General features: G+C 47.1%; 1 protein-coding gene across 1 annotated transcript; it reads right to left on the bottom strand.

Annotated features, from left to right (window-relative positions):
* Positions 1-301: 301 nt before the first annotated feature.
* Positions 302-25909, bottom strand: LOC146176347 (boophilin-G2-like). The gene is made up of 4 exons (XM_084580942.1): positions 25826-25909; positions 24738-24932; positions 10875-11067; positions 302-368 (listed from the first exon to the last, which is right to left on the bottom strand). Exons 1-4 carry the CDS (start codon positions 25881-25883, stop codon positions 314-316), a joined length of 501 nt encoding a protein of 166 aa, XP_084437068.1. The 5' UTR covers positions 25884-25909; the 3' UTR covers positions 302-313.
* Positions 25910-26291: the final 382 nt, after the last annotated feature.

Genomic DNA, 26291 nt, shown 5'->3' with positions numbered 1-26291 from the left:
GCCTTGAGGACTATATATTCTGTACATTTAGACATTTAGGTAACTGACTTCTCACCGAATGGTTTACAGATAAACGTGTAAATGCAGACATTAATGATTAGAAACCTATAAACACTTTCAAGTGATCCAATAGTTTGGTTACTTAGCCGTTCTGGGGCATGGAATGGCAGGGTATGATGAGGCAAGATGGATCATTTGCCTGACATTTCAAGTTCTTGTGGAGAATAAGTGAGTTCAAGCACGCTAGCCAGGCTAAAAGTTTATTTTACAGGGCTCTATTTTCGAGCCGCAAAAAATATATGTGGGGTGCGCATTAGTCGATCGCCTTCGGCTCATTCTTGACCATTGCTGTACTTTCGTCGAATCCTCTGAAAAAGTGGCCGAAAATTCAGACAAACAAAGCGTTAGGTATTCGCTCAAACACCAAAACAAATACAAATGCCAGAGGAAGCTGACATATGAGCTGGAGGCAGAGTGCGTTGTTCTGTACGTTTTTTTTTGGTCTCTCTTTCTCACTGTCTCTCTCTCTCACTCGATCACACTGTTGTTATCAAGGCGTCATTCACTGGATTACCTTTTATTAAAATTACAAGCGAGCACACACACACACACACACACACACACACACACACACACACACACACACACACACACACACACACACACACACACACACACACACACACACACACACACACACACACACACACACACACACACACACACACACACACACACACACACACACACACACACACACACACACACACACACACACACACACACACACACACACACACACACACACACACACACACACACACACACACACACACACACACACACACACACACACACACACACACACACACACACACACACACACACACACACACACACACACACACACACACACACACACACACACACACACACACACACACACACACACACACACACACACACACACACACACACACACACACACACACACACACACACACACACACACACACACACACACACACACACACACACACACACACACACACACACACACACACACACACACACACACACGCACACACGCACACACACACACACACACACACACGAGAGGGAACAACTAAACACCGAAAATGAATGGACGGCAGAACGCTGCAAAGAAATAAACTCAAATTGCAAACACCAGCCGTCACTGCGTGAAGTAGGGCTTCATGCGGAGCACGTGCACAGCGCCAGGTTGAGGCTGCCGGCGGGGACTGCGCACAGTGCCGTGGGGAGAACTTCAGAAGTCACATCAGACAGGCGACGAAGCGCTTTGTAGGGTCCAAAGCAGCATCTTCGCAAGTTCTCCGACCGACAATTCTTGGCGACGGACAGGGGTCCACACCCACACTTTGTCATCGGAGTGGTATTCGACATGCCGGCGGCGTTGGTTATAGGTCACCTGTTGTCGATTGATATGCATGCGGGCAACTTGGCGGGCATCCTCTGCGTAAGGACGTCATTCCTTGCGAAAGCGGCCGGTCGTCGTTTGCACATGGGAGCATGGCATCTAACATGGTTTGTACGTCATGGCCATAGACAAGGCGAAACTGCGCAAAGCGAGTGATTTCCTGTACGGCCGTGTTATAAGCAAATGTCACGTACGGGAAAACTTCGTCCCACGTTTTATGCTGTACATCGACGTACATTGCCAGCATGTCCATTATGGTTTTGTTTAGTTTTTACATGAGCCCTTTTGACTGCGGATTGTAGGCAGTATTTTTGCGATGGCACGTGTGACTCATCTGGAACACCTCGTTCAGGAGTTGCACTGTGAAGGCCGGGCCTCGATCTGTGATGACGTCGGATGGGGCGTCGTGCCGTAAAACAATCTGGTGCATAAAAAACTTTGCGATTTCAAATGGCGTTCCTTGGGGTACAGCCTTCGTTTCTGCATAGCGCGTTAAATACTCTGTCGCTATTACAAAACACTTATTACCAGCTGACGATAATGAGAATGGGCCGAGAAGATACACACCAACTTGTTCAAGAGGGTTCCGTAACGGCGCAAGTGGCTGGAGCAGACCTGCAGGCTTTACTGTGGGGGACTTGCGGCGCTACTCTGATATAGCGGTGTATGGTGACTGAAAGTATGGCCTAATAATAGGATTGACTCACTCTTGTTAAAGTGCGCGTAAACCTGAAGTGGTCAGATGTTGTCTAATCATGACAGGCAACGAGGATGTCGTCTCGGAGGTTGAACGGCACGACTAGTAGGCTCGGACGCCGCTGTTCGATTGAGTTCGTCTTGTAAAGGATGCCATTGCGCACACAAAAGGATGAAGGGTCCCGGGGGAACTGTCGGGGACTGTTGCAAGCGCGGCTCTCGAAATGGTAAATAGCAGGTCGTAGGTCCGCGTCAGCTCGTTGCATTGTTTTAAGGCGAGCACGGCTGATTATACCAAGGAAGCGACTGTCGTCCTGGGAGTTCTTGTTCGCTAACTCGACAAGTGTTCGCGAGAGCGCGCCTGCGTCTTCATGCTTACGGCCAGATTTGTATACAATCGTGTAGTCCACTTCCTGTAAGCGGAGGCTCCACCATGCTAGGCGGCCGGATGGGTCCTACTACGCCAACTAAAAAAAAATGTAATCGGTAGCAACTTTGAATAGGCGCGCTGTAAGGCGCTGTAGCTGTAAGGGCGAAATTTTATTGTAGCTCACACGACCGCGAAGCACTTCTTTTTCGATGTCGAGTTGGTTAATTTCGGCACGTGAGAGAGTGCGACTCGCATCAGCGATCATGCGTTCGACGCCGTCTTAGTGTCGGACGAGGACAGCTCTAAGACCTATGTTGCTGGCGTCGGTGTGGACTTCAGTGTTGGCGCCCTCATCAAAGCGAGCTAGCACAGGAGTAGTTTGTAACAGTAGGCGCAGTTCTACAAAAACGTCTTGCTGCTCCTCTCTCCACACAAACGGTATGTCGTTGCGCGTTAAACTGGTGAGGGGGGTTCGGCAATCTTGGAAAAATCGGCAATAAATCGTCGATAGCAGGCGCACAGACCCACGAAGCATTTGAGTGCTTTCCTTGTATCAGGCGCGGGAAGTCAGTTACGCGGCAGTTTTGTCGGGATCAGGGCGGATACCGAGCATAGATATATATTTAGGGAAATAAGGGGCTCGTTATCAAATAATTTAAGTGAGTGAACAGTCTACGACTGCAAAGCAAACTTTGGGTTTCTTCTTGCTTTTGCTTTTATGGCACGTTGTTTTTCCTTCCGCTTTGCATCCCGATAATCATCATAAGTCTAATTCCTGTCAATGCCAACAGTATAAACAAAAAAACAAAAGCAAGTAGAAAATAGGGTAAACGAGAAAGATGTATGATATCCTTACCGAATATCTCGGGCCCATATATATATATATATATATATATATATATATATATATATATATATATATATATATATATATATATATATATATATATATATATATATATATATATATATATATATATATTGTAATAGGGCGTTTATTGACGCTCAGATGGAGAGCTGTGAGGACAGGACCTTGCAACGGCGAGCCCAGCGTACTTCTTTGTCTTCGTCGCACAACGCACAGGTGCATGTCGATGGCTGAAGTGCTGACTATCACAGTACATTTTCCCCCCGGGTAAAAAAAAGGGAGCCATCCTGGCGACTTATGGCGCGGAAAGCACAGCGGGGTCATAGAATGGCTTCAATCGGTTCACGTGAACTGTTTCACGACCACGGCGACGCAAGTCCGTAGAGGGCGTGACGGGCTCAACTACGTAGTTGACTGCAGATGTTTGCTGGAGGACCCTATATGGCCCGTGGTAGCGAGCAAGAAACTTCTTTGAAAGGCCAGGGGTTGTGGAGGGCACCCAGAGCCACACCAGTGTGTTCGGGAGATATGACGAAGCTTCGCCGGTATCACGGAGGTATTTTTGTTGCCACTGATTTTCTGTTGTGAGAGAGCGGGCGAGCTGACGGCATTCTTCTGCGTACGTGACGGCATCGGATAGCGGGGAAGATTCGGAAACGTCAGGGCGGTAGGGAAAAAGTGTGTCCATAGTACAGGGTGGCTCGTGCCCGTAAAGGAGAAAGAATGGAGAGAATCCAGTAGTGGCCTGTGTCGCGGTGTTATATGCGTAAGTAACAAACGGTAGAACTTGGTCCCAATTGGAATGGTCGGTGTTCACGTACATAGCCAGCATGTCACCGAGAGTGCGGTTAAAACGTTCTGTCAGTCCATTCGTCTGAGGGTGGTACGAGGTAGCGGTGCGGTGTATGATGCGGCATTCTTTCAGGAGAGCCTCAAGAGCGTCTGATAAGAAAACGCGTCCGCGGTCACTGAGCAGTTCGCGAGGGGCACCATGGCGAAGAACCAGGTTTTTCAGAATAAAGGCAGCCACGTCGCGTGCGGAAGCAGAGGGCAATGATGATGTCTCAGTGTAGCGGGTTAGATGATCCATTGCCACGATAATCCAGCGGTTGCCAGCTGAAGTTGTAGGAAGGGGACCGTATAGATCTATGCCGACACGATCAAACGGACGGGCAGGACAGGGCAACGGCTGAAACGAAGCATGGGACTTGAGAGGAGTTTTTCGGCGTTGGCAAGACTGGCAAGAGCGGACAAAATGGCGGACAAAGCGGTACATTCCACGCCAGAAGAAGCGTAGACGCAAGCGCGTGTAGGTTTTCAACACTCCGCCGTGGGCGCACTGGGGATCAGTATGGAAAGCAGCACAAATTTCGGCGCGGAGATGACGGGGGATGACTAAAAGCCACTTCCTTCCGTCGTGAAGATAAATGCGGCGATAGAGCAGCCCGTCACGAATTGAAAAATGGTGAGCTTGGCGGGCAAGCGCCCGAGACAAACGACCTGGAGAGTGACTTGAAAGAAAGTCCAGAAGTGTAGATATCCAAGGGTCGCGCCGCTGTTCCGTGGCCATGTCGATAGTGGCAAGCGAAGACAAATCGTAGGCGCAGATCTCATCAGACAACGAAGAGGGAGGCAGCGGTGAGCGCGAAAGAGCGTCCGCGTCAGTATGCTTGAGGCCTGAGCGATATATGACACGAATGTCATACTCTTGGAGGCGAAGAGCCCAGCGAGCAAGGCGGCCGGACGGATCCTTGAGGGACGCCAGCCAGCACAGAGCGTGATGATCAGTGACCACATAAAATGGTCGGCCATAGACATACGGACGGAATTTGCCGATGGCCCAAATAATGGCCAAGCATTCTCTTTCCGTAACAGAATAATTGGACTCTGCCTTGGTCAAGGTGCGGCTTGCGTACGCCACCACATAGTCTCGGATACCAGGTTTGCGTTGGGTGAGAACGGCGCCTATCCCAATACCGCTAGCGTCAGTGTGAATCTCAGTTGGCGCATTCGGGTCGAAGTGGCGGAGGATGGGAGGCGAAACTAAAAGACGGCGTAAAGTGTTGAAGGCGTCATCACAAGCAGGTGTCCATGCGCAGAGGTCGGAGCTGCCGGAGAGGAGCTGGATGAGAGGAGCAATAATAGAGGCGAAATTTAAGATGAAGCGGCGAAAGTAGGAGCACAGGCCGATGAAACTTCGTAGCTGCTTCAGTGATTTTGGGCGTGGGAATTCGGCAACTGCACGAAGTTTGGTGGGATCGGGAAGAATGCCATCCTTAGAAACGACATGACCTAGAATTGTTAGTCGGCGAGCAGCAAAGCGGCACTTCTTCAGATTCAGTTGGAGGCCGGCGGTAGCGAGACAAGTGAGAACGTCCTTCAGTCGGAGCAGGTGGGATTGAAAATCGCTAGAAAAGACTACGATATCATCGAGATAGCAAAGACAGGTTCGCCACTTGAATCCACGAAGCACAGTGTCCATGAGGCGTTCAAATGTGGCCGGGGCATTGCAAAGCCCAAAGGGCATGACGTTGAATTCATATAATCCATCTGGTGTGATGAAGGCAGTTTTAGAGCGGTCAGCGTCAGCCATTGGCACCTGCCAGTAGCCAGATCGTAAATCCAACGAGGAGAAAAACCCGGCGCTCTGCAAGCAGTCTAGTGCGTCATCGATGCGTGGCAGAGGATAGACGTCCTTGCGCGTGATCTTGTTGAGCCGGCGGTAGTCGACACAAAACCGGAAGGAGCCATCTTTCTTAGGTACCAACACAACTGGAGACGCCCAGGGACTGTGGGATGGCCGAATGACACCACGACGGAGCATGTCGTCCACATGATCAGCAATTACTTGGCGCTCCGAAGCCGACACGCGATAGGGGCGCTGGCGCAAAGGTGCAGTTTTACCGGTGTCGATGGTGTGCTCTACGACAGACGTGCGGCCCAAGTCAGTTTGAGGAAAGTCGAATGAAGAAGCGAAGTTCTGCAAAAGGGCGACAAGTTGATCACGTTGCGCAAGTGGAAGATCAGCATCAATAGCATGTTGGAAAACGTCGGAGGGCGTCGAAGCGGTCGCAACATCGCAAGAGCACAGACTAACGTCGAAGGAGGGGGTTGAGTCAGCAAGAGTGGTGATATGACTGGGATCAAGCTCTTCAAGACGTCCAATGCATTCGCCACGGAGCAGGACTGCTGGGCAAGAAAATGGGTTCGAGGCGTAAAGTGCACTCTTGCCGTCTTGAATTTCGAGAACTGCGAACGGAAAAAGGAGGCAGGGATGACGGGAGGTGGCTTCGGAAGGTGTAAAAATCGCAGTCAAAGGAGTTACCCACTCACAAGACAGTGGTACGAGGGCAGCAGAGAACGGAGGAATGTCGGTGTCATGGGCGACGAGAAGTTTTGCAGTGCGGGGAGGGGTATCACAGAAGGGGGCATCACAGAGGGGGGCGAAGGCAATTTGCGCACGAGCACAGTCAATAACGGCTTGATGAGTCGATAGAAAATCGTATCCGAGGATGATATCATGCGAGCAGTTCGGCAGAACAATAAACTCGATGGGGTACAAGACGTCTTGAATGAGCACACGGGCTGTGCAAGATGCGGAGGGGTGAATGTGCTGTGATGAGGCGGTGCGGAGCGAAAAGTCGGAAATCGGAGTGGTCACTTTGCGAATTCGACGGCAGAGCGCTTCACTGATGACGGAGACGGCTGCACCGGTATCGACGAGAGCGAGAACTGTGGCGCCTTCTACAGAAACTTTGATAACATTAGCGGGACGACATGGAGGACTTGGGGAATTCGAAACAAGCGCAGTTCTTGCCCCCGGAACTGCGACTGTTAGTTTCCCTCAACGGTGCTGGTAGAACGTCGCAGCATTGGAGAAAGCGATCGGCGCCGAGGAGAATGTGATCGTCGAGTGGTATAGGTTTGGCGATCTTGTGGGACAAATTGAGAATCGGGCGGAATCATTTGCGAGCGTGAGTCGGTATCGTACGGGTAAAGTCGAATGTCAGGCTGTGAAGGTTGGAGGCGCTGGCGACAAAGGCGCGCAACATGGCCCGGCCGACCGCAGGCATAGCAAATCGGAAGGTTGTCCGTAGTACGCCAAGGTTTCATAGGATGTGGGCGGAACCTTGAGGGTGGGGCTTGAAACGAAGGCTCAGCATGCGGCGGTGAACGGTAGGCAGGGACCTGCACATAGGAGGCAGACGTGGGCGAAGGTGGTGGCCTAGCCGTTACTTGGGCATACGTGAGAGGTGCTGTCACAGGCGGCACCACGGGGTTGGACGGCAAGACATCAGCGACGTGTTCTTGCACGACACGGCGTATAGCAGGGGCCAAAGATGGAGCCAGTTCAGGAACGAGGCGGCCCGAGTCTTGAAAATGGGGAAGGAGTGAGATCTGACGTGCGACCTCTTCACGAATAAAATCTTTGATCTTTTGATTCAGCGGGCTCCCTTCAGAAGTTGGCGAACCACCCAGGGCTAATGCGGATACGCCTTCGTCGCACACACTGGAGCGGCGCCTAGAAGCGCGCCGCTTGCGGAGCTCGTCGTAGCTCTGGCAAAGCTTCACGAGTTCACTAACGCTGGTGGGATCTTTCGCTACCAGCATCTGGAAGGCGTCCTCAGAAATGCCCTCGAGGATATAGCGGATTTTGTTTGCTTCCGGCATGGCCGGGTCGACTCGTTTGCAGAGATCAACGACGTCTTCTATGTAGCTGGTAAAGGTCTCATCAGCGCGCTGAACACGATCGTGTAAACGTTGTTCGGCACGAAGCTTACGCACTGCGGGGCGGCCGAACACTTCCGCGAAATTCTTTTTAAATGTCGACCAAGATGACAGGTCAGCCTCATGGTTGCGAAACCAGAGGTTCGCCACGTCCGTCAGATAGAATATGACGTTACTGAGCTTGTATGAATCATCCCACTTGTTGTAGCTGCTTACTCTTTCATACGATGATAACCAGTCGTCGACATCTTGATCGGCCGTGCCGCTGAACAGGCAAGGGTCACGCTGGCGCACGACGCCAGCACACATGATCGTGGGTGGAACGGCCGGCAGCGTCGAAGTGGACTCGTCTTGCATGGCGGTCGTAGAGGGTAGTGTACGGCTTCGCAGTTCCAGTTTGGGTGGGATCGTTTCCGGCACCTCCGCCAATTGTAATAGGGCGTTTATTGACGCTCAGATGGAGAGCTGTGAGGACAGGACCTTGCAACGGCGAGCCCAGCGTACTTCTTTGTCTTCGTCGCACAACGCACAGGTGCATGTCGATGGCTGAAGTGCTGACTATCACAGTACAATATATATATGGCCGTCGATAAAGCTCAGTTGGAAGAGCACTGGACGCAACATTCGGAGATCGTGGGTGCGACTCCCACCACCGGCGCGTTGTTTTTCCTAAAGCTTTGCATTTAATGTTCTTTATTCCAATATTCACCATAAGTCAAATTCTTGTAAATGTCGACAGTATAAACATAAAAAAAAAGAAACCCAACGTTTGCCTTGCACTGCCTTGCCTTGCACTAGTATATATATATATATATATACTAGTGCAAGGCAAGGCAGTGCAAGGCAAACGTTGGGTTTCTTTTTATATATATATATATATATATATATATATATATATATATATATATATATATATATATATATATATATATATATATATATATATATATATATATACTAGTGCAAGGCAAGGCAGTGCAAGGCAAACGTTGGGTTTCTTTTTTTTTATGTTTATACTGTCGACATTTACAAGAATTTGACTTATGGTGAATATTGGAATAAAGAACATTAACTGGTTAAGATGCCCGACTACTGCGCCGGAATACCCGAGTTTAATCCCGACCGCCGGTGGCTGCGTTTCGATGTAGGCGAAACGGAAGGACATCTGTTTACTGTGCCATGTCAGTGCACGTTAAAGATCCCCAGGTGGTCGAAATTACCTGCAGTTCTCCCACTATGGCATTTTTCTTTTTCTACCTTTTCACTCTCACCTTCTTTCATTACCTTATGCACGGCTCAGGTGTCCCCAGAACAAGTGTTAAAGTACCGCGCCTTCCCTTTCCTATGAACCAACTATTATTATTATTATTATTATTATTATTATTATTATTATTATTAATATTATTATTATTCTATAATGAGGATACCGAGCCTCTTCCTCGTCATTCGTGGAGAGAGAGTCGAGTACGTCGGATCTGAAAGGATCGCGGCAAGTGGTAGCTGGCATCTGACATGGCTGAGCGCACATTCGTCGACGGATTGTGTGACGCAACGGTACCGCATGTTTTCAGAAATTAGAGAGGAGCTGCCAAATCCGATTTCTCATTTGAATTGGGAGAGTGGGAGTGAAATCAGCCTTTTTGTCCAGACCTCTTGGATGCCAAGTCAGGCCATCATTATCGAGAATTTAACAAGGCAGTTGCTTGACTTTCTCTTAACGTTACGGCAGGGGTTGGAGATAAGAGGTTGGCAGATGAATCTGCGAGCATGGGCTTGGGTAAAGTGGCTAAGGGACACCACATGACTCGATCCAGGCCTTCAATCGCAGCTTCATTTGCTAGCAATTCATTACCCATCCTTAGTCCTAACGTAGGCTGCTGGGGTGCGTTGGCCATTTCAAGAACAATAGTAAAGGTCAGGCACGCTACTCATAGGCCACGCTGCTGCCTTTGTACGGCTTGGTTAAAGCAGGGCTTATGTGTGTCAGGTGGCAATTGCGAGCGCTCAAGCACTGGTGTTGTCCACAAAAGGAAAACTTAATCACGAAGAACTGTACTTAGACCTTCGGTTTGTCCAAGTTGAATTACCGGTAATTTTACTTCTTCTATTCATCCGCAGCGCTACGTCTACAACACGCCTTAGGATTGAAGGCTTGTGCTTTGTGAGTTTTTCCTTATTTTGAAGGCCGCAAAATGGGAATAATAGGCGGTAAATGCCGTCGCTATGTCATGTTGTCGCAGAAAGCTCTTACCTTGTCTTGAAAGCTAATGAAAGAGCAAAACGACTGTATCACTCACCATAACGTGTTTGAGCGTCAAAGAGCAAAGGGGTTGCTGTTGTTCGACGGCTGCGTAGCAGTCCAACTCCACCCACTACCACTTTCATCACCTGAGAGACTGCGGGCTCCTTTCGAAGTTAACAGTGGAGAAATTGCCCTTATTTTAACTTTTCCTTCAAGCATGAATTAGTTGGAACCGCGTGACTTTTATCTCCTCCACACAGCCCTGTCTGCTGACAAAGCACTTCCGTATACCTTTAAGATTCATAACCACTTTCTTTCTGTTTTCGTACTGCAGCGTAATCCGGCAGTAATGACAAAATGTACTCGAATATCAAGGACTACGTTTTTTTTTTTTTTTTATGTGGGAGTGGGGTGGATTATTTAGTCTTCAGTAACTTGACTACTGTCACTCTCAAAGAGCAATATTCGCTCGAAATTCAGAATTATACATTTTCGATAAATGATCACTCACCCACATTGCTTGAGGCAATATGTTTCTGCAATGAAATAATTATTATCGAGCAGCTTCTGTTTCTCTCCACAGAACTTGTATGACTGGCATCTTTGGGCAGTTATGTTATAGAAGAACCTTTCTCTTGGTTTGTCAGTGTCCTTCCCCTCGCAAGGACCTGGTGGAGGATTAGCACAGAACGGAGCGCCTTGACCTGAAATACCGGAGAAGTCATCACAGTGTCAGAGGTAGGAAACAGAACGGCATAAATTTCAAAGGATGTTTTTGGAATAACATAAATTAACACATATTTTTCCGACCTAAGAAAACGGCGCGACAACATATCTGAACTTCACGTGGTGGATCGTTATCGGATCACACAATTTCATGGACCCACTCATATTGCAAACGAGTATATCACATTTTTGGACAAAGGAGATAAGAAAAGGAAATCAGTTTGTTGCAATAACTTCATTTTGTTGAGACTGTACATGCTTGATGTAGTTTTTGATTTATGTAAAAGGCCTTGTACCGATGGATATTTACATTTGTTTTGAAAGCTGTACTTCTTTACTCAACATTTTCAGCTTCCTGGAAGCAGCTGGTAGATTGAAAAGCATATAAAAATTTCCATCATAGTGTTCTCCAAGAGATCGAATAAAACAAGTAAGTTATACTTCTTAGACCGCTGGAAATTCTTTCTTACACGCAATGTGCCTTCATAGGAACATGATGATCGGAAGCGTCAGGACTCACGATATCTTGATTTGTTTTGGCTTTAATCCATACGTGTGGAGCCCAATAAACGGAGGCCTGCTTCCTCAACACCATAAGGAGGCATTTGGTCTCGTCTTTCAGGTCCCACAGGACGATGAGGGGTGAAGCGCCGCGGCTACAGCATGACTTCGGATGTGAAACAAATGGCTGTCTTTATACTCCCCGAGGAGATTCTTCACTCTGACGCATGCGTGAACAATGGCAAATGCGCTATCAATACCTCTGCACGGGCATGAGCAGCTTCCATCGCAGCATTCTGAACTGCATTAGAGTGGCCGGCGTGGACACAGTGTTGCGGTGAAAGCTGCTTCGCCAATGTCCTAAACAAACGCTTTGTAGAAGCTCAGATGGGCAGTGTTCTCTACATAAGTTGCGGCAGGCTTACGAAATCCTCGCAACGCTTCGCCTTACTGCAAACAGCTAGAAATCCTTTACCGCTGAAAAGCATAAATTAGACGTACGTTTAGTTATTGATCGAAAAACCTTGCCCCAAATTGTTCCCTTGCATAAACGGCAGTAGAAGCCAGACGAGACAGTTACCAGGTTGTGACTCCATAACATGAGGACAGAAAGGTATGGGTCTAGCGAAGAAATGCTTATGATACGGGGCAGGTTCTTCGTTGGTCTTCAAGAAGCAGTGCCATCGGGGGCGCTGTAAACGCATTCCGCGCTTGCCATAGTAGTCGCTATAGCTAGAGCCCATGTCAGTGAAACGGTGAGACAGTATCAGCAGACGTTGGTAATGTGTGTCGCCAGTAGTCATCGGTTTCATCGAAGAAAGTACGCGTTCGGTAGTAGTCGAAGACACAGGCGAAAGTTTCTTTCATCACTGAGCGGTGTTCAAGAATTATCCAGGTCATTAAATTTTCGTAAAAGGCGATAGTATGCATGGATCTCGCGAAGGTATATAGCAGCTTTCAGAAGCATTTCCCTTCAAGTCGACATTATCTTTACTTCGTTGCCACTTTTTGTCGGGAACAGACACTAATACATCTAATGTTATACTACCTAGCTGATCTGTGGAACACTAAAGAAGATAACTTTGAAAAAATTACAAATTGGAATACAGGGTACAGGTTACAATTTTACAAAGCTCGTTATTGCACGGCAATGTAGCTCAGTGATTGGGGCGATTAACCTCTTAACCAGAGAATCGGGTTCATTTTAAATGGAGGCGAAAAGCAATGCTTTCGTGTGCCCCAGATGGTCGAAACTGTCCGCAGCCCTCTACAATGCTGTCGCTCACAGGCTGAGTCGCGTTGGGAGGTAAACAAAAACCGCGGGTTATGATGCTCATGAATGAGTAATAGACACTCGAACTCCAAGTGACTGCAGGAGCACCGCCAGTTGCTGAATGGTGGTGCATCCAAGTACCATCTGAAATGCCAAGGAGGCAGCCAGGGCTAACTAGCTTTGTGACCTACTTTGAGGATGGTAGCAAGCACCCTACGACGGCTTAAAAAGGGGCATGAGTACAGCCTAGCAGCCATGTTGCAGGCCATAAGCTGCCAGTCAAACGTGAGCTACATCGAAGATAAAACACCTTCGCAGGAGAGGACGCGGTGTATATAAGAGGCACCTGATTGCTTTCTTCGGAAACAGCCGTCACTACTCAGAGCTTAACAAGGCGGATGTGTCATCTTCCATCTCAGCAGTGAACGTCACGATTTTCGGGTGGGCGGTAATGATTCAGCAAACGAAACTACGCGCATAAGCATTAGTAAAGTAGCGAGGGGCTATCTCGTTACTGGGCTGAGATTCGAGCTCGCAGCTTCCCTTGCTCATCCTAAATGGTACATCCTTTAACCGTGACATAGACTGCTGGGTTGCGTTGGCCTTGTCATGTTCTCGGTGTAGACGGCTCAGCTGAGCAGAAACAAAACAAGAAAAAAAAAAGGGCTCAACCACCGCAGCAGTACGATTAAGAACATCGATGGAGTTTTACAGGTTCTTATTTTAGGTTATCAATTTCAGAACCAGCGCGTACATCACGAAACAACGATTCGTTTTGTACTACCCGCACCTCTCTTACGACCACCGGTTCACCAGCCACGGTCCCCCGAAGGTTGCACCACATCAAGGTTTCGAGGAACACAGGTCGTCTGTGCGAGCCCCTTGAACATGATAGAATTCAGCTCAAAAAGCCCCATATGTGCCATCTGTTGCCAATTCGCATGACATCTTTCAGAACCCTTTATATGGAAATGGTAGACCACAATTATCCCACAAATAAATATTGTAAGTGGCGTCACCCCCCCCCTACACACACACACACACACACACACACACACACACACACACACACACACACACACACACACACACACACACACACACACACACACACACACACACACACACACACACACACACACACACACACACACACACACACACACACACACACACACACACACACACACACACACACACACACACACACACACACACACACACACACACACACACACACACACACACACACACACACACACACACACACACACACACACACACACACACACACACACACACACACACACACACACACACACACACACACACACACACACACACACACACACACACACACACACACACACACACACACACACACACACACACACACACACACACACACACACACACACACACACACACACACACACACACACACACACACACACACACACACACACACACACACACACACACACACACACACACACACACACACACACACACACACACACACACACACACACACACACACACACACACACACACACACACACACACACACACACACACACACACACACACACACACACACACACACACACACACACACACACACACACACACACACACACACACACACACACACACACACACACACACACACACACACACACACACACACACACACACACACACACACACACACACACACACACACACACACACACACACACACACACACACACACACACACACACACACACACACACACACACACACACACACACACACACACACACACACACACACACACACACACACACACACACACACACACACACACACACACACACACACACACACACACACACACACACACACACACACACACACACACACACACACACACACACACACACACACACACACACACACACACACACACACACACACACACACACACACACACACACACACACACACACACACACACACACACACACACACACACACACACACACACACACACACACACACACACACACACACACACACACACACACACACACACACACACACACACACACACACACACACACACACACACACACACACACACACACACACACACACACACACACACACACACACACACACACACACACACACACACACACACACACACACACACACACACACACACACACACACACACACACACACACACACACACACACACACACACACACACACACACACACACACACACACACACACACACACACACACACACACACACACACACACACACACACACACACACACACACACACACACACACACACACACACACACACACACACACACACACACACACACACACACACACACACACACACACACACACCAGGTGGCGGACTTGATTGTATGGGTGTCACATGGTAGATAAAAAATAATTTCCAATGCTCTAGTCTTGATTGCGTGACTTAGCCGATATGTTGAATCTAAGAGCGACGGAGAAACGAACGAGAAACCGGCAAATGTAAGCAGTAAGAGCTAACGCTATAAAACAATCTGGCACATTTTAGACCTTGTTTTAACAACCTACTCTGATTCTGTTTCATCTTTCACACTTCTACCAGGACTAAGTGATCATTCAGTTATCACTTTCACTGTACTGTTTTGCTCACCTCACCCAGTAAAACATCATAAAATAACTCGGGATTACATAAAAGGACATTACTCTGCAATTAATAATGAACTAGAACAATTTGCTGACGTGTTTTTCCCTGGATTTTGGGAACGTTCACTGCGTGATAACTGGTCTCTTTTTAAAGATAAACTAAAAGCCCTTTGTGAAAAGTACATCCCTCTTCGCAGAATAACGTGCACTAAACATTCATCATGGCTCAACATTTCATTGAAACGACTCCTAAACAAGAAAAAACGCATCTTTCGTCGCTGCATCGTATCGAACTCTAGTGATAGATGGAATGCTTATCGTGCTGTATCATCGCACTATAAGAATGCTTTACCTAGTGCAAAACGCAACTTCTTTCAAGATACCTCGCCTAGCTTACTGATTACTAACCTGCGTAAGTTCTGGACTGTTCTTGACGTGAATCCGAAAAAAAAAAAAAACTTGTACTGAAAAATACCCGAGGTGGTCTCGTCCCATCGAACCAATGTTGCACGTTATTTAATCATACGTTTTCTTCATGTTTCATGAGAGCTACGCCGGTTGATCTTCCTCACGCTTGTCATTGATGGATGCTATCACCACTGAGTGAGAGGGCATTTCTAGACTTATTGATAATGCTAAAGTGTCATCATCTGCAGGCGTTGACGGTATCAGCAACAAGTTATTGAAAAACACCATGACTTATTCTTCACTTATGCTAGAACATTTTACTCAATCTTTGCAGTCCGGCACACTCCCTGACGACTGGAAGGTGGGCAAGGTGGTTCCGGTGCACAAGTCTGGTGATGTTCACTGTCCTTTAAATTACAGACTAATATCGATAATATCTATACCATGTAAATTACTTGAACATGTTATCTATTCTGCCCTTGTAAAACATCTTGAGTCCAATTATTTTTTTAGAGCTAATCAACATGGTTTGGTTTTTGACGTAATCATTCCTGCGAAACACAATTATTAGCTTTTACTAATGATCCTTTTGCAGCTTAGGATCATTCATCGGTCGTTGATTGCATTTTCACAGATTTCGCTAAGGCCTTTGACACCATGTCTCATCCTCTTCTCCTAAAACTTAGTAAACGTAATATAGATAATGATGTGTTACACTGGATTGAATGTTTTTTGAAGGGCCGCACACCATACGGGACAGCTAATGACCATAACTCCAATCTTTCATCGATAATATCGGTACCATGACCTTCCTGATCTTGTAGCATCATCAGTCCGGCTCTTCGCTAATGACTGTGTGATATATAGGGAAATTTCTAACCCATCTGGTACTGTTGTTTCGCAGCGTGATAGTAATAACATTTCGGCATGGTGTGAAACTTGGCTAGTGAAACTTAACATATCCAAATGTGAACCAATGAAAGTAACACCACTTTTTAACAAGGCTAACCCGCATCCGTATGTTCTTAATAGCTCTTCTTTAGACTTTGTTTCAGTATATAAGTATCTTGGCGTACACACCAGTAGTGACCTCTCATGGAAAACGCATATTGAACATGTAAGTAACAACGCTAATCGCATGCTTGGCTTCCTTACTTTTCACTTGCTCCGGTTTCTTTAAAGCTACTTTCTCTACAAAACGGTCGTTCATAGTAAGATGGAATACACGTCTTCTGTGTGGGGTCCTAAAGTCAAAGCTCTTATTAATATCTTAGAAGCTGTCCAGAATCGTGCAGCTCGTTTTATTTTGAATAAATACTCCCGTTCATCTTGTGTCACACTCATGAAGAGATCTCTAGATCTCCCAGATCTTTCGGTGCGGCGTCATTTTTTTCGACTTTTCAGATTCCACAAATATATTACATAAATGAATCCTTGAAACAAAGTCGTTTCACTGCTCCGATTTAGATATCATCCCGCATTGACCATCGTTTTAAAGCTAATGTTCCAAACTGCAGGACTAACCAGTATTTCTACTCTTTCCTCCCCAAGACCAGATCAGACTGGAACCACTTGCCCGCCTGCATCGTCTCTTTTTCCGAACATGAATCTTTCAAATCTGCGCTTCTTCATCACCTATGTTAAAAAATTATCCTTAGTACTAATGTTTGTATAAGCAGTTAAAACACTCCTATCTGTAATCCCCGCCGGGGTGGCGCAGTGGTTACGGCGCTCGACTACTGTTCCCAAGGACGCGGGATCGAATCCCGGCCTCGGCGGCAGCTTTTCGATGGAGGCGAAAAGCAAGGCGCCCGTGTGCTGTGCGATGTCAGTGCACGTTAAAGAACCCCAGGTGGTCGAAATTTCCGGAGTCCTCCACTACGGCGTCTCTCATAGCCTGAGTTGCTTTGGGACAGTAGTCGGGCGTCTTTATCACTGCACCACCCCGGCGGGGTTCCCGGGCTCGAACCCGACCACGGCGGCTGCGTTCCGATGGAGGCGAAAAGAAGTGGCGTCCGTGTGCTGTGCGATGTCAGCGCACGTTAAAGATCCCCAGGTGGTCGAAATGACTCCGTAGCCCTCCACTACGGCTCCCCTTTCTCTTTTTCCACTTTCACTCCCCCCTTCATCCCTTCCCTTACGGCGCTGTTCAGGTGTCCACATAGCAAGTGTGACAGATACTGCGCCTTTCCCTTCCTGTGAACCAATTATTATTATTTGGGACGTTAAACCCCACAAACCAAACCAAACCTATCTGTAACGCCTCAACGGCCCTGATAGTAACCAAATAAAATAAATAAACTAATACTGTCAAACCTGCACGGGAGAAATGCAGAAGTGTGCACGTTGTTGCTGCTGTTGCCTCGTTGCGGTAGCGCAGTGGTTAAGACAACTGGGACAGACTACTCTGGTTTGATTTATTTATTTATAGGAAGGGAAAGACGCGGTAACTGCCTCACTTGTTTTCTGTGGACAGCTCAACCGCGCCGTAAGGGAACGGAGGAAGGTGGGAGGGAAAGTAGACAGATAGATAGAGGAGCCGTAGTGGAGGCTACGGAGTAATTTCGACCACCTGGGGATCTTTAACGTGCGCTGACATCGCACAGCACACGGACGCCTCTTCGTTTCACCTCCATCGAAACGCAGCCGCCGAGGAAGGGTTCGAACCCGGCTACTCCGGCACAGTAGTCGGGCTTCTTACCACTGCACCACCCCGGCGTAGTTTAACGTCCCAAAACGAACCAGGTTATGAGACGCGCCGGAGTGGAGGGCTCCTGAAAATTTGACCGCAAGGGGTTCTTTAATGTGCATTGACATTGCACAGCACATGAGCCCATAGCTCTTCGCCTCCCCCGAAAAGCGGCCTCCGAGGCCAGGATTTGATCCTGCATCCCTGGGAACAGTTATCGAGCGTTGGAGACACTGCACCCCCATGGCGGGGCTATTTTTATTGTTGCGAGCAGCGACACTACAGTCGTCATTTCTTTTTTTCTTTTTTATTTTATTTTGTAACCCTTTGGCGGACAAGACGCGTAATTCCGTCTCCTCAATGGTTGGGTTCCGCAACTTCTTTCTCCTCACTGGTTACATCTCAGCGGGTTAAACGGCGATAGTTACCGAAAGGTGTCTCTGAACGCAACCTAAAGGTAACATAAACTCACTGAAGGCAGGAAATGATTATGGTGAAGGTAATTGATTAGTGTTACCATTGTCATGCCATCACTTCGTGGTTCTGTTCAAGGCTGGTTTTGCGGCTATTAAGAAATAAAAACAGTACATATTGTAACCTAAAGGGGAACACTCCCTAGGAATGAGCTTGGTAGCTTATTGTAATGTTGCGTTAAAAATAAACAAAAAAATAAAAAAGTTGCAATTACAGGAATCGAAGAGTTGTTTTAATCACGTATTGCTGAGGTAAGTAGTGTCAATCCATAGCACCACTGAAGCTGCGAGTACGGCACGCTTTAAACCCCCTATTATTTCTTTTTACAATATTTACGCTATCTGTCGCCAGGTAACGCGGCTCAGAGGACCCTACCGTTGAGTGAACGGAATCATGCGGAAAAGACTGCAGTTCACGCATGCTGAAGAAAATATTTGTTCTACGCGTGATAAGTTTTTCGACAGTTTAACTATTTGCGGGGCGTTTTCAGATCTCAGTCTGAGCCACTCGAATGGCTCAGCCTGTTTGATAGTTTTGCTGCATTGAAGAAGTTTTAGCGGGACGTGAAAACATATGTTTGGCACGTCGCTGTGTTCTTTGCTGGCTGTGTACTGCATTTACGTTAAACAAGGTAAAATTTCAAAATGTTGCAACTGTTACACCGTGGGAAAAATTAAATGTAATTGATACACAGTGAAACGAATCACCAACGCCTCATGAAGTCTGACCATTGAAGAAGGATGCTTTCCCCATTGCTGTGTTGTGATTGTATGGATCAGGTTGAAACGTTAGGATAGAGGAGAGACAATGGAGTCCACAGGCCGCCGCCACTGTAGACGGGAGTCAACGATAACACCAAAAAAGCGCATGTGATTAGATCAGCGAATTCCAGTTCCCAATGTCTATATTCAACCTTGCAGACCATCTTCCTATACACAGAAACAGGACGAAGCCGGATATTTTCAAAGCAAGAGCCAATTCCACGCTTTGAAGGGAATCTTGTACCGAAAGTATACATAGCCTGTCATGCTATCAAGGTTAGGCACTTAAGTTGGTAGCCAATAAATATAATACAAATGTATTCTGCATATATCGACATGCCCACGTGCATGCATTTTCTTTTTGCAACGAACCAGGAAGGCCTGTCATTACGAAGATAAAGAGCCTAGGGGACAGAACACATCCTTGAGGCGTACTTAGCGATACTGACCTTTCAGTGCTTATAGTGCTCCCTGGCATTACTCGAATTGCACGATTATTGAGGAACGAGTCAATAAATATTAACAAATGGCCTTGCACGCATATTTCTTGGACACTATTCAGGATTGAGCTCTGGAGGAAGTTATCATAGGCGTTTGCCACGTCAACAAAATGCTTAGTGTGGTAAGGCTGAAAGCTCTCTGATGTTCAATATGGCTTACCCAGTCCAAAATTCCATCTTGCTTGCTTAAAGATCGGTGGAACCCAGTCATACATTTTTGTAATGCCTTGCTGTCCTCAAGCCTCCACGATAAACGTTAACTTGTTAGCGTCTCCATCAGCTTACCCACACAGGATATCACTGGCACAGGAAGATACGAAGCAAGCTTTGTCATCTCTTTTCCAGGCTTCAGCAACGGGACAATATATGCCCCTTCCGTGATTGAGGAACATCGCCAGTCTCCAAAACTCGATTGAGGTAGTTTAGGAGCTCTTTCATGTGTTCAACAACGCTTTTGCGAAGCAGTTGGTTGGTGATGCCGTCGGGACCTGGTGAACACCGGCTCCACATGCTGCTGATTGATGTCGGAAGCTTCGTGAGTGTACATGGGGCGTCCATGATGGACGGATAGGGAACAGGCAGAAGATATCGGTCAGTTGCAGAATATACACGTAAAATCGCGTCTGCAAATGCATTTGCCAGACACACAAGATATATGGTTGCGCATTGCAAGAGCTTTGAAAGTCTTCCAATGGCGAGATTCTCCCGCTAGACTGCCAATTAGTCACCGTATTATAGTCACCAGCGGGAACAGTCAAGCTTCCACAGAGCGAGGCCCACTGGCGACCTACAGAGCTTGTTCGTGTGTCGTCGAATGGCAGAATTCACCTATTTAAAGTCGTCTTCAAGGCTCTGTCGTTTCTCACGAGTTGTCACTCCTCGCTCCTGCGTGCTGCGCAAAGATTCTTGAGGTTTTAATTCGTGGCAGGAATATGACCAGATAACTTGACAGCTTAAGTTGTTCATCTTAGTGGAAATATATTTGTCTATAACATCGACAGAAGCAATACTAGGAGCTTATCTGTATTTATGTGTATTGACAACATGGTTGATTATAGAGCAACCCGTGCTGAAGTGGTAACAAACACTGAAATTGGTCGTTCAGCATTTCTCATATGCCGCCCGTAGCTGCTAACCACTTCAGCGGACGTCAGCTGAATGCAAAGGTAGGGCTATAGCTATGGTCGAGGCTGGAAGGAGGAAGTGGGACTTCCGTCATTTGCAGCATACAGGTCCAAACTGTATATGACGTCTTCGAGTTTGAGCCCGGGATAATCCTCTTCCTGTCACCCTAGAGAGAGGGATCGGCGTGGAAGTTAGCGGGGATAATTGGATTATCTTGGATTGCCGTGACAAAGCTCTGTATAAACGCATTCAATTTTACCCTCTCCCATGGAAACGTGTGCGCGGGTGCAATCGAAGGAGTTTGGGAGCCAAGTTGTATGCTCACATTCGCTGTCTCAATGTCAACAGTGCAATGATCAGGGGCGTTCAAAGCTGCACAAGGAATTTCTAAGTGCATGTAAGGAGTGACCCTTCCTACATAAAAATATTTAATAGTGCAGATTTTATGGGCGACATACCCAGAAAGCTATCCTCTGGTTGGCTGATCAGTTTCCTAGAAGCTCACTACTGAAACACTGGTGTCTTTAAAATAAAGTTTTAGTTCATCTAGTCGACTTATAAATCCAGCGTAGTTAAGTTGCATCGCAACGGCCCTTTTCGGTGGTTAGTTTCGCGAGGTTGAAGACTATCAATGCTGTAGCAAAAAGAAGTTCACTGCGAAAGCGCAAATCGTGGACTCAAAGAAGACATCAACTGTAAGTAGTCTTGCAGGTTGCCAGGCTGCATCGCGGAAGCATGGGAACGCAAGACTTCGAGCAAAACACTCAGTCAGACATGCTGACATTAAGGATGCAACGTCGCGAAGAGGTCCTGAAAAGAGAGCGAGACAGATACTCGCTCGTCAGTTAACGCAGGTGTCTCTCGCTCTTTTGTCCCGTCATATTAGCGCTGTAACATCCTTACCGCAAAAAGGTATATCCGGCCATATTCACCCTCCTCTGGAAAATAGGACATACATTGATGTCCGCGTTCTTAAGTTTGCTTACCGCACTGGCTCACATCGTCTACAAAAGATGCGCACTGGGACAGACAGGTACCATGGGATTCAACACGGCGACGGCTTTGCTCCTCGTTTGTAAAGCATAGGAATGTCGTCCCTGTTGTGTCGGATTGTATGCTGGTCGCTCGGAAACACAGAAATGTCCAAATGGAGCACCTTGAACAAGCGAATAATATGCAAGGGATCTTGGAGTTTTACTAGGATGAGGCATCGTCTGCTATTCTCCACGTGTGCTGAGCGGGGGTACAGACATATATAATATGCGCTCTCCAGTATACAACCTGTTCGCTTCCCTAAAGTAGGCAGGAGATCGCTTTCCTGTGCGGTAATTATTCATGTTGAATGGAGGCTTCACGCTTTCTTTTAAAATTCTTCCGTGGCTGGAATCTGGGATCAAAGGGATGACATTAGTAGTTGACTATGGAGTATTGTGTGTTTGCTGATGCAGATGAGTCAGCTCGCATGTATGTTACTAATTTATGGATGTGATTTAATATTGGAGTGTCTACGGGGGAGTAGTTGCAGATAAAATCCCCAAGGATAATACCGCCAGTATATTGCAACACATTGGCCTCGAGCGCAACCTCTTACAATTGTGAATGTTTTGAATGGCGAGCTGACTAATAGTGCTTTTGTGACCTTTTTAAATAGCCACATCAACAACGCCAATCGCATTCGAAGTGTTTAAACTGCGGAGAAAATGGATTAATCAGTTTGCAATACCTAGGCGATACCAGCCCCCCCCCTCAGTATACAATAAGCCTCGCAGTATACAATAAGCTCGTAGACCGGAGTTTGTAAACCACCAGTGTTCGCTGACCGGCGCTCATAAACCATGAGCAGCCGAGATAAGATAAGATAAACCAAGGAAAAACCGGGACAAGCCAAGATAAACCAAGCTCTCGCTACGTATAACCTGGCAAAGGAGAGCAAAGCCAGTGCTAATTTTTTCTTTATTGCGCTGAAAAAGTGCCAAAAAAACAAAACGCGAATAGCTCCTCCCTCAAATCGAGCCCGCCATATCGCGGCAATTCTCATGTTTAAAAATATCACATTTCCGGGTGGCACACGCAACCATCCAGGTACGTCCGATCGCGCCTCGTGTCAAAATGCGACACACTCTCTCTGCAGAAAACAGCGTCGTCTTCATGAAGTTTCAGCTGCGCCGCTCCATCCTACCAGGCGACTCCCCAGCCACAGCCATGCAACAAGAGCCGTGCGCCAGACCGAGTAGTTCGAGAGCATACTATCAGGTTTAGCAGGTGGCAGTTGTGGCGCAACTCTGTATTGTGGAGACGCCATAACCTTGGGCGGTTCAAAACTAAACGCACACAAAAAATGTTTCCGACGCGTCGGCGCCGGTCTACCGGCGTCCTCCCTGCTGCGTGCCGTTCATTTGTCGGGCACTTGAGATGCCGTTTGCAATGCCGTCCAACCAGAGCTCGGAAATCACCGACGCGGTGTGATAATTCGCCGTAGACCCCCTCTCTCTCTCTCTTTCTTCCCCCTCTGCGATGTTGCGTTGTGCGCGCCATGGTGGCCAGAAAAACTGCAATGACGTCACGTGAAGAAGCTCTATAGGGGCAGGTAGCGTGCTAGTATACCGGAAGTTATTACCGTTGTAAATAAAAAGTCATAGACATGGCTCTGTCAGATGGAAGCTGACATGGTCGATTGCTGATTGTCGATTCGTTGTGTAATGTAACCCGAACACATCATATCACAATATTGGGAGGAGCTGTCAGCTCATGTTAATCATTTGCGGTGGGAACGTAGGATAAGAATGAACCTTCCAGTACCCTTGAGTGCCGATGAGGCATGCATCTCCTGAGCCACGCTGGCAGGTTCGAACGACTTGGTTTAAGCGACACTTTATATAGTATATATTGGGTGGGCGCTTACGTCTGGCAGCTGGATAGCGCGGTACTTTAGGAAGTAGAGGCAGAATGAAAATGCTTGGAATTAAGCGATCATACATTGCACGTGCGGGAACAATTAACCGGTAGAAAAGCCACAGACGGGTCCATTAGCGCAGCGCATTGCAACATAACCTTAAAGGCGGAGCTATGTGCCCGCATAGAACTGTCAGCAGTTCACCGTGCGACTCTTTAAAGTTTCAGGTGTAAATGGTCAACGTGGAACTTTATGGAACAACGTGAAACTTCGTATTTCTTATCTAAAACTTGTACGTTTTTAAATCAAATGAGTCTTTAAAGTGCCCTTACCTTTGTTACAAGTCGACACGCAGCTATAAAGGGAATCGAAAACCCCATTTCTGTCACAACCAGTCCATCTGAAGTTCTGGCACCTTCCAGTTGTTTTATTGTAGAAGTACCTTAGCCTGATTTGATTGCAGTCTGGTGTTCGTTTATTGTTTGGCGCGACACAGCGCTGGTCGCTATTCGCCAAACTCGATGAACCTTTGGGATGCCAAAATACAAACATTAGTTGGGCTTTGCCATCGTCAGTGGTAACGAAGCTGCATTTTGGTAACGTGCGCTGAAAGTCTTTCTTGGCTACAGAAGCATAGAAATAATAGCTGTGTACTCTTAGAATCCGTAAATATAATAGAATCTATCACAATGCCACATTTTGTGATGACTGATGTTTAAGTCTGTTAAGGGAAAACCACTTAAAGCCTATGTATGCTACCTAAAATGATGCCCAGCACGTTCAAATGAGTAGATTAATTGCGTTCAGGGTCGCCCGCTCTTAGGATGAAGACGCGAGCTGGTGGGCGCTGTCTTCGAAGCGGTGTTGCTTATGACACGGCCGCGCATCAAAACAAAGGGGCGTATGTAGAGGACCTGGAAATGAGGCTTCGTATGGCCTGCTACTTCGCCTCGATGCGCGGGCGGATCGGACATACTGGCACTTTATAGTAAATGCCACACACTCGGGTGTTTTTCCCAAGAGTGGACGACAATGAAAGCGTAAGCTGCGCTAATTGCCAGTGAATAAAAATCATCGCCCCGTTATGTTTCTCGCAGCTTTGTCTTGCGAGAATTTGTTGATGTGTTGAGTCAAAATAGGGTCCGCTCTCTCAGTTGTTGATTGCTGCAGAAGCTCTCGCCCAATGGTTTATTTCCACATTGAGATGTAAAAAAAGTCGGGTGAATCCGCTGTATTGCATGTTCATGTACTTTGAAATGAATTTATACTAAAGGGTTCGGGAAGTCAACAGTTTGCTTACATTGAAACGCCTCAGTACAACTTGTTTTATCAGATGAAATCTGGATACTCCTTCATCATGTTGGATTTTGAACATATACGAAACATAATTCAAGAACAGCATTTAAAGGGTAAAACTTACCGGCGAGGACCGAATACACGAGAGCGCAGGCTGTGACGAGAAAGACGTAGATATGCATCTTGGTTTCGAGATCACCAGTCGTGTACACCGGCTTTGATGGCCACTCGACACTTGTTATATTCTCCCACGTCCACAAATCGCTTCAACTACTCAGCATTTGATTGACACCTCGAATAACTAGACATAAACAAAATGCTAGCTAAAGTTGAAGGAAAGATTTCGTTCGTCCATCTTCTCTTTAAATAACGATTCCCCGACCTTTTGCCAGAAAGCTAAATGCCAGCTTTTACTGCGAGCGGAAAGTTAAGGCTTCAGAGGCATTTATGCTGCCAGAAATGGAGGAAAGGAAAAAAAAAAAGGTGTCCCGTTATTCACTTGGCAATGGCTGTGGCTCAGGTCCCCACAATGAATTATCTTTTATTTTTATAGCGATGAAAGTTCTGAATGTGCGCGAAACAAATTAATT

The sequence above is a fragment of the Amblyomma maculatum genome, chromosome 10 (assembly GCF_055883805.1).
Source record: "Amblyomma maculatum isolate TAMU_Amacu chromosome 10, ASM5588380v1, whole genome shotgun sequence".
In the NCBI taxonomy this organism is placed as follows: domain Eukaryota; kingdom Metazoa; phylum Arthropoda; class Arachnida; order Ixodida; family Ixodidae; genus Amblyomma; species Amblyomma maculatum.
The sequence above is the reverse complement of the archived record's forward strand: the minus strand, read 5'-3'. Positions and strand labels throughout refer to the sequence as shown.